We start from the raw sequence: 14,605 nt of genomic DNA, 5'->3' as shown, positions 1-14,605 counted from the left end.
TGGTCTCTCTATTATATCTACTCTTGTCTTCTTATAAAAGAGGGATCATAGAATATTTCTCCTTATATGCTTGACTTATTTTATTATGCCCTCTAGGTCCATCCATATTATGTTTCACTGACTCGTCATTTGTCCTTTATGGTTACATACTATTCAATTGTTTTTTTGTACCACAATTTGCTTATTCATTCATTCATTCATGGATACTGTCGTTGTTTCAATTTATTTGCTATTGTGAATAAAGCAGCAATGAATACAGTTGTGCATGTCTGTTTGTGTCATTATTTTTAGGTCTCTAGGTTTAGGTTATATACCCAGGAGTGGAATTATGAGATCATAGGATAGTTCTATTTCTAGTTTTTTGAAAAAGTACCATACTGTTTTCTACAGTGGTTGCACCATTTTACAGTCCTACCAGTAATGGATAAGGGTCCCAATCTCCCCACATCCTTGCCAATGCCATTGTTAATCTCCTTAAAAAAAAAAAAATCAGTGCCATCCTGTTGTTGTTTCTCTTGAATTAGAATTATTCTAATTCAGTTGCTTTAGTTTTCATTTCTCGTTTTCTTTGTCTGTTTTGATGTTTTCAGTTCCCTAGTTGAGTCTCTCATTTTGTTCCTTCATTTGTTTCCTGATCTCTGACAGTTTGTTTACTGCATGCTATTTGCTCTCTTTAAACATATTGAGCATGATAGTTTGAAATTTTTCAATTCTTTCTGTTAGTCTGGCCTCTATAGGAGAAATTTCTTCTTCTATATGTTTTACTTTTGATTGGTCCTTTTTCTTTTGTGATTTTGTGTGTTTTATCCTTCTTGTTAAACTTGGGCCATTTTGTTATCTTTTTTTTTAACTTTAAATTTTGTATTCTGTTTTTTGGGGGGAAAATTTTCTGATTGGGCACTTGGGTGCCACAGTGGCCAAGCTCCCAGCTGCCACATGAAAGGCCAGGGCTTGCACGGGAGAAAGGTCTGCCAGCCTGCTTCCATAAAGGCCCACAGCCCTGGAAATCCCACAGAGCAGCTCCACTTTGCCCCACAGGGTCTCCATAAGTCAGAATTGCCCCAGTGGCAGTGGGCCTGGAATCTTCTCTTGAGTACCACTGGAAGGTACTCTTATCCTTAGCCTTTTTTCAGTGCTGATTTAGGAGTTCGGGATGCTTGATCTCTGAAATTCAATATGCATTCATAGGGGGAGGAGGGCAGTTTAGCTAGTCACAGATGGGGACATAAACAGTGGGGATCAATCTTCCTGTGGCAAAGGTGGGGGCTCTATGTCTTTTCTTCACGGGCACCCCTGCATGGGCTCTCTCACGGTGTCCCACTGTGGGCAGGGAGCCTTCTGAAGTCTTTTCCTCACCCTGCTGCCCTTGCAGTTCCTTCCAGATCTAGTGCCCATCCATCTCGAGTCTCAGCGAGATTCAACGGCACTCTCTCACAGAACCATGGTCTTTGCCCCCTCATAAGTGAACAGCTCATGAACTTCCATGAACAATCTCTCCTTAAACAAAATTGGGCTACAGCTTCCTCAGATTAGCTCCCTTTCTGTGTTGCCTGTTTTGGGTTTTGCCCAACCCTGTCCCAAAATGGATGTGATGAGCAAGCACTCCCAATGTTAGTGAGTAGGTTCTTCCAGCTTCTGTGCAGTTCCTGTTCCTCCTCTTCCTCACTTCTGGATTTACCCTGACTTTCCACCACCTCAGCTACTGTCTGGATTTCTGAGATCTCAGTCTGTGCTTGTTTTTATCTGTTCACTGGGTTAGTTGCTGGAGTAGTCAACAGGAGTGTCCACTCACTTCATCATCTTGTTCCACCCACAGGGGTAAGTGCTTTTGAAGGAAAAGCAAAACTGTGATATGGAAGACCATATTTAATGGACTGTTTCATAAGAATATATAAGATTTTAATTTTGTTTTGAACTTACAGCTTGTCTCAAAACTATATAAAATTCATTTTTGGTCTAGGAGATCAAAACCAAAGAAAGAGAATTCTGTTATTTCTCCCTTTGAAGCATAAGTTTGCCTATTTTTTTCTTTATACTTCTGACTCATTCATATTTATTCAATCACCTTTATGACTGTAAATATAACTGCTTCAATAATAATTTTGTCTTTGCATTTATGCTTTTTATATAAATATCAATGCCAGTTTATATTCATTAGAGTTCAATATGTGCTGGGCAGTTTATAAGTATTTCTCATTTAATTCTACACTAACTCTGTGGGCCCTGTTTTATCACCTTTTAAATAAGTACGAAATTGAATATGTTAAGTGATTTACCCAAAGTTTACACAGTAAAGAGTCGGGTTAATATTGGAACTCAGATCCACCTAATGACAGAGTCTGTGTCATGAACTATGAATACCCTGCCTCTCCTATTACAGACAGCACACTTCTTACTTGCACTGGGCTAGCACTATTTCACGCCTATCTTTCTGTAGCTCTCCACTATTCACTTCAATAAGTGTCCACGTACACACACCTTCCTGCCTCTGAGCTTTTGTACTTGCAAGTCCTTCCACTATGAGCTTTTCCTCCAGTTCTTTGTATGGCTTGCTTCCTCCCCCCATTTTCCACTTCTCTCACCACCTATTTAAAAAAAAAAAAAAACACATCCCAATCCCCATTCCAATCATTCTCTTATACTAGAGCACAATGATTAAAAACTGGATTCAGGCAACAGCCTACCTGGGTTGAGATCCCAGCTGTAAAACCTTGACAAAATAATTTAGCCTTAGGTAAATTGCTTAGTCTCATGCTACACAAAGTGTGGCCCACTGACTGGCAGCACTGGAATCACCTGACAGCTTGTTAAAAATGCAAAATCTTACTCCCTTCTCTGGAGCTAATGACTAAGAATTATCATTCTAAAAAGAGTCTCAAGAGACTGTTAAAAAAAACCCAGGGCTGAGATTGATATACACATTAAAATTTGAGAAGAACTGCCCTTGAATATTGCCTGGCACACAGTAAACTCTTGTTAACTATCATAATTATCTTATTTTATTCTTCCTAGCACTGATTTATCTGAATTATATTCTACAGTGTGGCCATAAACTACGGAAAAAAAGATAATATTATTATTTTTTTTTTAATAGACGAAACATACTTGGTTACATCTGGGATTTGCTAAAAGCATGGGTCGTTTAATGAAAGTCAAAGACACCAATCATTTCAGGCAACACATCACAGATGCCTGTGCAGGGGTTAGTGGAAATGCACAGCCTGCTGAACTGTACATTGCTGATGAAGGATAACACATTGAATGCCTCATATAATATCACTGACTACATCATGTATTTTACATGAATAAACTATTTATTATGTATATTAGCCTATGTTTTCAGACTTTATGACCACATTATTCATTTATTTATTGGTTTAGTGGCTAACTCCTTCTCTATAATGTAAATTCCATAAAAATAGTCTTATTTATCACTCTATTTTCAGGCCTGGAAGAGGTTCCTCAAGAAATATTTTTAAATGAAAACAGAGTCCATTCCAGGGACTTATACTGGTGACACGGGCTTGTTCAACTACTCCCAACACTGGTTAATTCAGAGAAAGTTGTCTTGATATGTCGATACCTCTTCATAGACAACAAATGTAGGGCAGTGCCTGTGTCCTTGATCACAAGTCATATCTTCCAAACTTCTGACGTTCTTTTATATAACTGCCAATTTCAGCTCTTAGCTTTTGTGTGAACTGATTTAAAGTTATATCATGTACAGAAATCCAAGAATTTTTTTTACAACGTGACTTGTTTGTAAGGGGAGGGAGGAGAATATTTTCATGTGTGTTAGGTAAAATAAACCAACAAATAAATAAATCCAAACCCGTTGCTATCAAGTCGATTCTGACTCATAGAGACCCTATAAGACAGAGTAGAACTGCCCCATAGGGTTTCTAAGGAACAGCTGGGGGACTGGAACTGCCAACCTTCTTGTTAGCAGCCGAGCTCCTAAACACTGGGTCACCTGGACTCCCTGTTAGATAAAGCTACACACATTTTGGTCTTAATAAAATAGTGAGTTAGAATGTTCTATAAAAGGCCTAAATGAGTCACTTTAGGGAGCCAAAGGTCATCCAAAAATCGAAACATGTTCTTTATACGAAAGCAGAAATGATGATCTAGAGATTAAGGAGATTCCAGAGGTAATACACTTTCAGTTTAGGAACCAATGGAATCCAGCTTTACACTGAAGAATGATGAAAATTTGGAGCTCCCAAATATTGATCACAGTATAGAGATAATATTTATTTGGTTTTCTCTGTGGCAATTTATTTATTCATTAAAAAAAAAAAAAATCAGTCAACCTTTGGGCCAGATACTATTCTAGGTTCTGCAGATACAGAAGATATGTTCTTCACAGCTTGTATGGGAGATGGACAAAATGAATGAGTAAATTGATGTATATTTTTAAGTAACACATGAGTACTGTAAAGATAAAGAAAGGAAATGGGTAGACAACGATACAGGATATAACGTACTTAAGGTAGGAAGTTTAGAAGGTTTGAGGAACAGAAAGGAAGGCCTATGTATAAAAAGAATTATACTCCAAAAGTACCCCATAAGTATAATTTTTAAATGATTCTGCTTGGATACCAAGGATGATTATAAATTAATTAGATCTTAATGCATTCCAAAGCTTTTCATGTTTAACACAGTTTTTCTTTTTCTATGGTTGGTGCATGTGGATTCTTGAGGAGCCTACAATAGCTATCTTGTTGCTTCTCCTTAGCAACTTAACTTTTATTTCCTTTGCAATCCCTACTTTTGCAAGATTATAGTGGTAGGCATTGAGACCAACTGTTAAATACATATTACTTTGCTTAATCAGATTGCTCATCTACTCTCTTTTGCCTAGCAGGGCCAGTTTCCTTCTGCCTTCTCTCCATTTCTGGAAATGCCCTTCTTACCTTGGCCTCTTCCAGTAGGCTACATTCAAAGCCTTCTACCATCTGCTTCCAAATGCCACTTCCTGAGCCATTTTCTGCTACAGACTTTTATGTAGCTTATGAATGAGCTTTATTGTTCTATTTGGTTGTTGCTGTTGTTGTTAGGTGCCATCGAGTCGATTCCAATGCATAGCAACCTTATGTACACCAGAAAAAAACACTGCCCGTCCTGCGCCATCCTTATAACCGTTGTTACATTTGAGCCCATTGTTGCAGCCCCTGAGTCAGTCCATCTCATTCAGGGTCTTCCTCTTTTTGTTGACCCTCTATTTTACCAAGCATGATGTCCTTCTCCAGGGACTGGTCCCTCCTCATAACATGTCCAAAGTAAGTGAGACGAAGTTTTGCCATCCTCCCTTCCAAGGAGCATTCTGGCTGTATTTCTTCCAAGACAGACTTATTAATTCTTCTGGCAGTCCATGGTATATTCAATATTCTTTGCCAACACCATAATTGAAAGGCTTCAATTCTTCTTCGGCCTTCCTGATTCATCGTCCCGCTTTCGCATGCATATGAGGCGATTGAAAATACCACGGGTTGGGTCAGGCGCACCGTAGTCCTCAAAGTGACATCTTTGCTTTTTAAGACTTGAAAGACACCTTTTACAGCAGATTTGCCCAACGCAATACGTTGTTTGATTTCCTGGCTACTTCCATTTGGCATTTCTTAAAAATATCTTGCACTTTTAAATCTTGGTGTGTGCACTCATGCTTCTCCACTCTTCTGCTCAATTTCTGCCAGGATGCCATCACTTTTATGAATCTTTTGCTAATTCTTTCAGTCAATATTAATCATGGTATTACATATAGTGAAAGGTTAAGATGCCAGAATTTTCAGGAGATTGTAAGCGTTTCAGGCCAGGAATCATTCCCATTTGACCTCAAACACCCTCGTTAGCAACAGCACCTTGATATGGTAAATGCCTGACAGATAATAAAACATTATCCCAACCTACTTTCCTAGACTTGTATCACACTATTTTCCAGTATAAAACCAAGTCTCCAGTTTACATGAACCACTACGAGTTCCCCATAATGTAATTCTAATCGATGACTCGATTATTTCAATTGCTTCCTAAGGCTTTCAGAATAAAACCAAATTCCTCTAGCTTAGCCTTAGAATGCAGTTCTCTGACCTACTTTTGCTGGCTTTGTATTTTCTCAGCCTTCATTCCATTGTCATCAAACCAGTGAAATCTTTCCCAAAACATCTAACTTTTTTCCTCTGTGAAGTTGCAAATGCTTTTCCCTATTCTTGGACTGCTCTTCCCCTTCGACTTTGACTAACTGGTACTCATGCTTTAGAACTTAGCACAAGTGTCAGATCCTTGATGAAGCCCTTCCTGAATCCAGGTGTGGTTTAGATGCCCCCGTTGGGGTTCCTGCCACGACAATTGCTATAGTGTAGAAAGTGGTTTACTTGTGTGTGCCTCCCACTAAATACAAGTTACTTGAGGTCATCAGAGATGGTGTTTTGTTCTTTCTATCAATGGTTCTCAAACTTAAGGCTGCATCAGAATTACAGGAGGGATTTTTAAAACACAGGTTGCTGGGCCCCACTCCTAGAGTTTCTGAGACAATAGATTTGTGGTGAGCTTGAGAGTTCGTATTTCTAACACATTCTCTGTGATGGTGATGCTACTGGTATGAGAACCACATTATGAAGACCAGTATTTGATATCATCACATTTTTTGTATTTGGTATACTACCTGTTCTTAGGTGCTTGATAAATGTTTCAAGTAATAAAATTCACATTCTTACCCCCTTTAAAATAAACAGAAATAATTTGAGTTGGGTCTTAATTATATCGTCATCTTTTGGGGCACAGGTACAATGAAATCATATTTAAAAAATAGTTCATTATTCAATCAGTTGGATACAATGTATCAGTTTTTCTCAAACCTGTATGCAGATCAGATTGACCTGAGGAGTCTTAGGCTGTGAACTCTGGGCTGCTCCTCAGACCAGCTAGCTGACTCAGATTTTCTGGGTGTGGGGGCTGAGGAATCTGCATAGCAAACTCTCCTGTTGATCCTTTTTCAGCCAATATGGAACCAAGCAAGGAGCCCTGGTAGAACAGCAGTTAAGCTCTGGGGTGCTAACCAAAAGGTTGATGGTTCAAAAACCAACGGCTGTTCTGTGGGAGAAAGATGTATAAATCTGCTTCCATAAAGATTACAACCTTGGAAATCCTATGGAGCAGTTCTACTCTGTCCTATAGGGTCACTATGAGTTGAAACGGACTTGATGGCAATGGGTTTGTTTTGTTTTTAACAGCACTAACCTTTAAATCAGACTTAAGCAACCTTAAAGAAGCTCTACCTTACTTGTGTTAATTTGGTCAATTTATTTTCTTCAGTAAGTTTTTAACAAGCCTATAGTTAAGCATGGCATATTAAATGAAAATACAAAAAGGACCATTTAGATCTTTAGTACTGACCACATAAGCTTCAGGCATCTCTAGGGGTGCCCAAGAATGGTGCCTCTGGTTTTAAGCATTACGAAAAGGAAGGAATAGCTGAAAGCTCTATTTACTACGCCACTGTAAGTCTTCTTGAAATACTTCCCAAATGCTTATTATGCTTTCCACACAGGTAATTTTAATTTCTTAAACTGTTGCCATAAAATAGAGACATGTACCTCCGGGTGAGAGACACTGCTGGTGCATCATGGAGAAAGATGAATCATGCTGGAGCCTGTGATATGACAGCGGCCCAGCATCCTGCCTCATAAGGCAGTGCTTTTTCTTTAATATTGCTAGCGTGTCAGCAGACTCCAAATTGGTTAAGATTAGATACACTAGTTTTAGAAAAAAGTGAGCCTCCTCAATCTTCCACCAGAATGACAAGGCTAAGTCCCAGGAGAGAGACCCAGAAAAGGAAAGACACACACACACGTACACACACATATACATACACACACAAAACTTAAAAAAAATTAATTCATCCTCTAACCTCTTAATCCAAAGGAAAATGGAAAGAAATGAGAAGCTTTAAAAAAGTCCGTATTTTTAAGAATTAATTGTCATTCCGCATTTTCTGAGAGCATAATACATGCCAAAGAGAGGTCAGCTATAGTGGAAGATGAAATTACATGTTAGAAGAGATGTGGGCCCACTGCTGCTTTCAGATCCGTCAGGGTCAGATACTTTGAAAAGGCCAAGGTGGCTTTGTTTCTGGGGAGAAAGCTGTTTTTTTAAACACGATATACAGGTTTGTGCTCTCATAGGTGAAGCATTTACTCTTGGGAAAAGAAACCGATTTGCTATGTTAAGTATTAAGGAAGAAACTGAGAAAATAAAAGAAAACTGGGAAAATCTGTTTTAGTTCTAGCAGCATCAGCACTGGGGAAAAGGCAGAGGCTGCCCATTATCTCTTGAAGAAAGAAGTAACTTGTTTGTGAGGAAAAGGAAAGAAAAATATGAAACTCAGACTTGACCAAATCGTGTTACTTCCTATTAAAATATCATTTCCAAAAAACATATTGCAAAGGAAAAAGGGAACCAAAATTTCCCCAACTTCTGATCTCTCAGTGAGCTCCTTCTCATGCGCCCAGATTCCATTTGAAAATAGAAGGAACTTCTGTGGTTTTTGGCAGCCATGTCTCTGAGCCACGGTTTGTGGATTAGGCGAGTTGAACTGTAAAATCACATCATATTAATAGTTGAAGATACCCTAGGTATGCTAGTTTAATGCATTCCTTGTATGGTTGGGGAGCTGATACTTACAGGTGCTAAATGATTTGCCCAAGCTTGCACTTCTAGTTGTGGCACAGTTTTATTAAAACTAGGGTCCCCAACTCCCAGTAAAGAGCTCCCTCCACTGTTTCACACTGTCTTTAGAAATATTCAAAAGTTTATCTAAATCTTATTGGATTCAATGGGCAATGGACATTGAGGACCAAAAAAAAAAAGATAATTTTTGGTTCACTTCTTAAAGGTCTCTTTTCAGAGCAGTCATTCTTGACCTTTTAAATGCGAATCAACTTGATGTATTCCAGCCATGTTCAACACCCCTCATCCCCTTCCTACCCTCCCATATTCTGATGAAAATGCCCCCAAGACTCACCTCCAAAGCTGTCATGTTTTTCTGGTTTGCTGTAGACAAGCGATTAGCTTCTCTGATTTTATCTGTGGCTTCTCTCAATAGGTCCCAAGCATCATCCACTTTGTTGTTGTAGTCAGCCAGTTTCTCACGGAGATCCTTCTCCATTTCTTCATTTTTCCCCCGAGACTCTCCAAACAGCTTCTTCACTTTCTTCAGAAGGGCTTCTGCAGCTCTGCAACCACCCAACCCAATAATGGACAATAAGCCCAGGCCACTGCCTCAGGAACCATTGGTATGAAATTGTGTTACCAAGAGATGCTAACATTAAAAGAATGAAAAAATAAGAAAACACTTAAAGTAGGCTCACTATGTACTAAGACAAGTTGAAAACTATTACCTGAAAAGTGGTAAGACCATTTATAGTTAAAATTCAAGACAACAACAACAACAAAAACCTCTTCTATTCATTAGTGGCATAACATTTTCAATTGGATAAGGTCTCAAGTCATTCACATACTCTGACTGATGAAATTAGTTTTATGACTTACTTCACGTTAAAAAAAAAAGTCACCATAATGAGACATTTCTTCCATCATTTTGAACGTAGGGACTGAATATTGATACGTCTGGTTAGAAACTGAACAGAAATCTATGTTATTGCCATGATAGTATAATATTATTTTGACCTACTTTTCTTTTCCTTCCAATTGAATAATCTGGGAATTTTTGCAGTTTAACCTAATAGCTTTCATAAAGTGATAATACCTGAGCACTTAAAAAAGGCTAAATACTTGAAAAGCAGTAGTTTTCAAACTAACATGTATCTTAACTGCTGAAAGGTTTGGTAAAACATAGATTGCTGGGCCCCATCCCCCCAAATTTCTGATACAGTTGGTCTGGGGTAGAGCCTGTAATTCGCATTCCTCACAAGTTCTCAGGTGTTCCTGATGCTGCTGGCTTGGTATATACTATTTAAGTATTAATAACAGAATCACTCTGAAGTTAGCTATATTAAAAAAAAAAAGTATTTTATTGAGAGTATGATCACAGAGTTTATCAGTGTGAGAAAAACTACTATCACTTTTCCCAACCCTCAATACTTATTTCAAAGTATTAGGGGTTTAAGGATTTGAAAAAACTCTTCTTTTTCGCATTTTTAAAGATGGTAAACTGTATAGGATAGCCTGGAAAATTAATAATTATATTTATCCAAAGTTATTTTTGTTAAACAAAAATTACTGGTAGGGCAAAAGCCCCTAACGCAGGCGATTAAAAAAGCAAGCCCATTAGCCTAAGCATAGGAGAGACAGCATGAGAAAAAAAATCACTTAAGTATACATAGGAAAGAACATTCTATCAATCCATTTAGGAGTAAGATAAAGCATAAATAAATAGTAAACATCTCCAGGTCAGAAAAACGAAGTATCTTCTGCTCACATGTGTAACGGAAAATTTAGAAAACTGTAAACAGCAATTTAGAGAGCTCAGTTTATCAAGTGAAAAAATAACAGAGTGTCTACTCACACCAACTCATCTTCAGCGGCTTCCTTTTGTGTATCTAGATTTTTCCTCCTCAATTCTGTCATCATCTGATCAATCTCTTTCTGAAGTCCTTGCAAATTTCTCTCAAAGGCCTTGTCTTGAGCTCCCAGAGTGTCATTTAGTTTTGCAGCTTTGTCATTTACAGCTGCAGGGGGTAAAACAAATAATTTTGCAAATTAGTAAATAAAAACACTGCATGCAAAAATGGCAATCAGCATCTGCTCTTCACCACCATCTCCAAATGAAATGTAGTTTGCCATGGGTATTCCTGCTGGGAAACAGAGAGGCGGTAAATACCGCAATCAGTAACAAATAGGAAAATGTGACACATGTCTCCAGAGTTTTATTGTATTTCTTTAGAGTCACATTAATTAAAACATGGTGTTTCTACCTCAAAAGGAAGAATTACACATAAAGAAGTGGGTCAAACCTTCTTCAGGTAAGAGGTAAAAAATGAGACATGCAGCAAAATACCCAGAAGCTGAAAACTCCTACAGGGTCACTATGAGTTGAAATCGACTTGATGACCCACAACAACAACAAGGTTAGCAGAAGGAATTGAATTTCAATCTTCAATCTATATTTTCCCAAAAGGTACCTTTATGGTTCTCTTTTCATTAGAAATGTCTTTGGTTAGAAAGTTTCTGTGGCCTTTGGTTAGTCAAGTTGCTGGAATTTTATGTAGAGAACAGTTTGAATCTGTTGTTTTAAAGAACAAATGTGGCCATTCCTAGCCCCGTGTTAAGTGTATTACTCAGAGGTTGTATTTCTAGAAGATGGTGAGGGTGCCACTTTCTTTGTTCACTGCGTTATAATTAGTCATACCTTGATATATGCCAAAGGACCTTCCCAGGATTCCACCACTATTATTAGTAAGGTATCGCCCAGACTGCTATGTTTGTTAAGGAACCACGGACCATGGATTAATTTATTTGAAAGTTCCTTGGTCCAGCAGACCATGTGGGAATCATGCTGGAGAGCCACTCTGACTATGAATAAAAAGGTTTCTGCTTCTTAGATTTCAAGAAAAGTAGCAGCAAATTTGGCTATAGCTAGGGCATATAAGTATGTGATCGTACAGCTGTTTTTAACTAGTTGTAGCATATAAGTAATCACTGATATCATTTGCATTACTTATTTTTAATTAAAGCGATAAAGTCTACTCCCAATCTGCCAATGCTGTGTGTTTTTCACTTGTTAAATATATAAATGAGCTTTGATAAGAAATATTTTTTGAAATCTGATCCAATATAGGTCCTAGGCCTACGTGGTCCTGAAGAAGGGAGGAATGCGAAATACAGCCTCAGTCTTTCTCTTATGGTCTATTCTAAAAGCTAAACTTCTGCTGAGAATAATTTGGCAGAAAAATAATAATGACACAGAGAGTAAGGAAAAAGGCAAAGATGGCTGTACCTTTTGGAACGCACGTGGCATTTCTTTTAAAACTAAAGCAACACGTAAGCAACTAGAAGAAATTATTAAGGTTATACACACAGAGAAATGTCTTCACAAAATCAAGCTGTGTTAAGAAAGCAAGCATCATTTTAATAGGCAAATTCTGATTACCCCACTGCTTATATATATGGGACTTGGAACTTCTCAGAGTATTTTTAAACTAAAGATGAATGCATTACTTAGTCTTTTATTCGTAGGTATACACTGTCAGTTCACTATGTCTTCTTTTCCATAGTATTGAAAATAGTTACCAAATAAATACATCTATTGAATTTAATTATCACCTACTTTTACCTCATTTCAAAGGAGATTTAAGGTATTTTAAAAATACCTTTAAAACAAGGTAAAATTAATAGAAAAGGAAATAAAGGTAAAGGTAAAAATTAGTACAGATCAGAGCGAGCATTACTAGACAGAGGCACGCCGTAATGCTCAGCACACACGGAGCTGATTCGGACTCACGGCCAGCCAATGTGTTTCAGAGGAGGACTTCACTCCTAGGGTTTTTAATGTCTATAATCCTACAAAAGTAGAACACCAGGGCTTTCTTCCACAGTGTCTCTGGGTGTACTCAATTGCCAAACTTTTGGTTAGTAGCTGACCAGGTACTTAACGATTTGCATCACTCATTCTTAGTAGCCAACGCATAACCAGCTGCCTTTGAGTTGATTCCGAATCATGACACTCCCATGTGTGTCAGAGTAGGACTGTGCTCCACAGGATTTTTAATGTCTGATTTTTCAGAAGTAGATTGCCAGGCCTTTCTCCCAATGTGCCTGTGGGTGAACTTGAACCCCCAACATTTTGGTTAGCAGCCAAGCATAAAGTGTTTGCACCACCAAAGGTCTCTAGCCAATGAATAGTGGGGAGATGAAAGGGGTACTTAAAAGGTATACAGCATCCAAAAAATAAAAAATAAATTTCTTAAGAGAAACAAAACTGTTTTTCATACCGAACCTGGAAAAAATATTCTCTCATGGGTAAAATTTATTAGCAATAACAAATACTACTCTGGCATGAGACACAGGAAAGAATGGTGTCTAGCATTTATTAAGTCCTATTATGTCAGGACACACACTAATGGATTTATATATGTCCACTCATTAATTTGAATAATGCATAGACTAAAATGTAGCTTATTCATGATCTAATCAGGAGTCATGGCACAGTAGATGTCATAAAATTATGATGAGATAAGAATGCCTTAGATTAATAGACATTGATTATCTATAAAGAGGCCATGACTTATAATGGAAGATGGGATGAGTAAAGTATTTCATCTATCTAAAAATAAAACTGAGATAGACAAATACCAGGCTGAAGCATTCACTTTTCCCACAGTAATTTATTGCCACTAACAAAACCTAAGAGGACCGATGATTATCCAACATTATGGTAGTTTTGAGAGGAAAAAAAACATGTGAACATGTTGCATAACCTACTTAAAGTCTCTGATGAGGTCTCTCTCTCTTTCTCTGTCTTTTTTGTTTTAAAGAGCCAAACTTGTAACACACGTACACGTCTCATGGAGAATTTAGTTTAGTTCTGGCATGTTCAAAACTTAAACTTTCATTAGATTTTAACAGTTGGATTCATTCTGCTGAAGTTCTTTTATAAAGGTCTGGTTATCATCTTTGTCATCATTTATGTTGCTGCTTCGTGGGAGACAGTGATTAGTCTTTCCATTTTCCTCAGGTACAGGATCACCGATGTCCCACATGGCACTTTGTGAATTAGAAGCATGATCCCCATCTTGGCAAACACAGCCAGCTGCCCCACTGACTGATACACAACCAGGGAATGGGCTATATCCTTTGTGAGAGGTAGGCCCTTTCTCTGGGTGGACAGGCCAGGGGTTGTGGTTGGTGAGTGTCTCAGGCTGGGTTCTCTAGAGAAGCAAAACCAGGGAAATGTATATATATATATATACACATATATATATGTATATATATACATATATATATGTATATATACGTATATATATGTATACACTTTCGTATATATATATGTATGTATATACGTATATACATACATATATATATACGAAAGTGTATACATATATATGCATATATACATATATATACGTATATATATACATATATATGTATATAGATATATATATGTGTGTATATATATGCATACGAGAGAGACAGAGAGAGAGGGAGGGAGACAGAGGAAGGAGAAAGAGAGAGACAGAGATTGATTTAGGTCAAAGAAAGGGCTCACACGGTTATAGAGGCTGGCAAATCCTAAGTCCGTGGGTCAGGCATCAGGTTGGAGGCCTCTTCTAAGTCACATAGCTGCTAGGGTTGACAAACTCAAGATCGGCAGGTCAGAAGGCAGGCAGCTGGCTCAAGTCCCAAGAATCAGAGGTCAGATGATGACGAGCCAGATGTAGGATCCAGAGCAAGTGAGCTTTGCCAGAATGTTCATATATATATACTGGATGCAGACCACACCCCTAAAGAAACTCTCCTTACAACTGATTGGCTGATTACATCAGATCACATCATGGAGGGTGACTATTCCAAACTACATCATTACATAACTGCCAAATCACTGAGAATCATGGCCCAGCCAAGTTGACTGACAACCGTAACAGTGAGC

At 38.0% G+C, this 14,605-nt stretch overlaps 1 protein-coding gene across 1 annotated transcript in view; it reads right to left on the bottom strand.

Moving 5' to 3' along the window:
* Positions 1 to 14,605, bottom strand: part of LAMA2 (laminin subunit alpha 2) — a 559,790-nt gene that overhangs the window by 142,076 nt on the left and 403,109 nt on the right. Inside the window, exons 36-37 of the mRNA XM_064294826.1 lie at positions 10,526 to 10,688; positions 9,023 to 9,233 (exon numbers count right to left, since the gene is read on the bottom strand). Coding sequence (XP_064150896.1) covers positions 9,023 to 9,233; positions 10,526 to 10,688 — 374 coding nt within the window. The remainder of the gene's footprint in view (positions 1 to 9,022; positions 9,234 to 10,525; positions 10,689 to 14,605) is intronic.

Source organism: Loxodonta africana, chromosome 1 (assembly GCF_030014295.1).
Source record: "Loxodonta africana isolate mLoxAfr1 chromosome 1, mLoxAfr1.hap2, whole genome shotgun sequence".
NCBI classification, from domain to species: Eukaryota; Metazoa; Chordata; class Mammalia; order Proboscidea; family Elephantidae; genus Loxodonta; species Loxodonta africana.
This window is presented reverse-complemented; position numbering and strand designations above follow the sequence as displayed.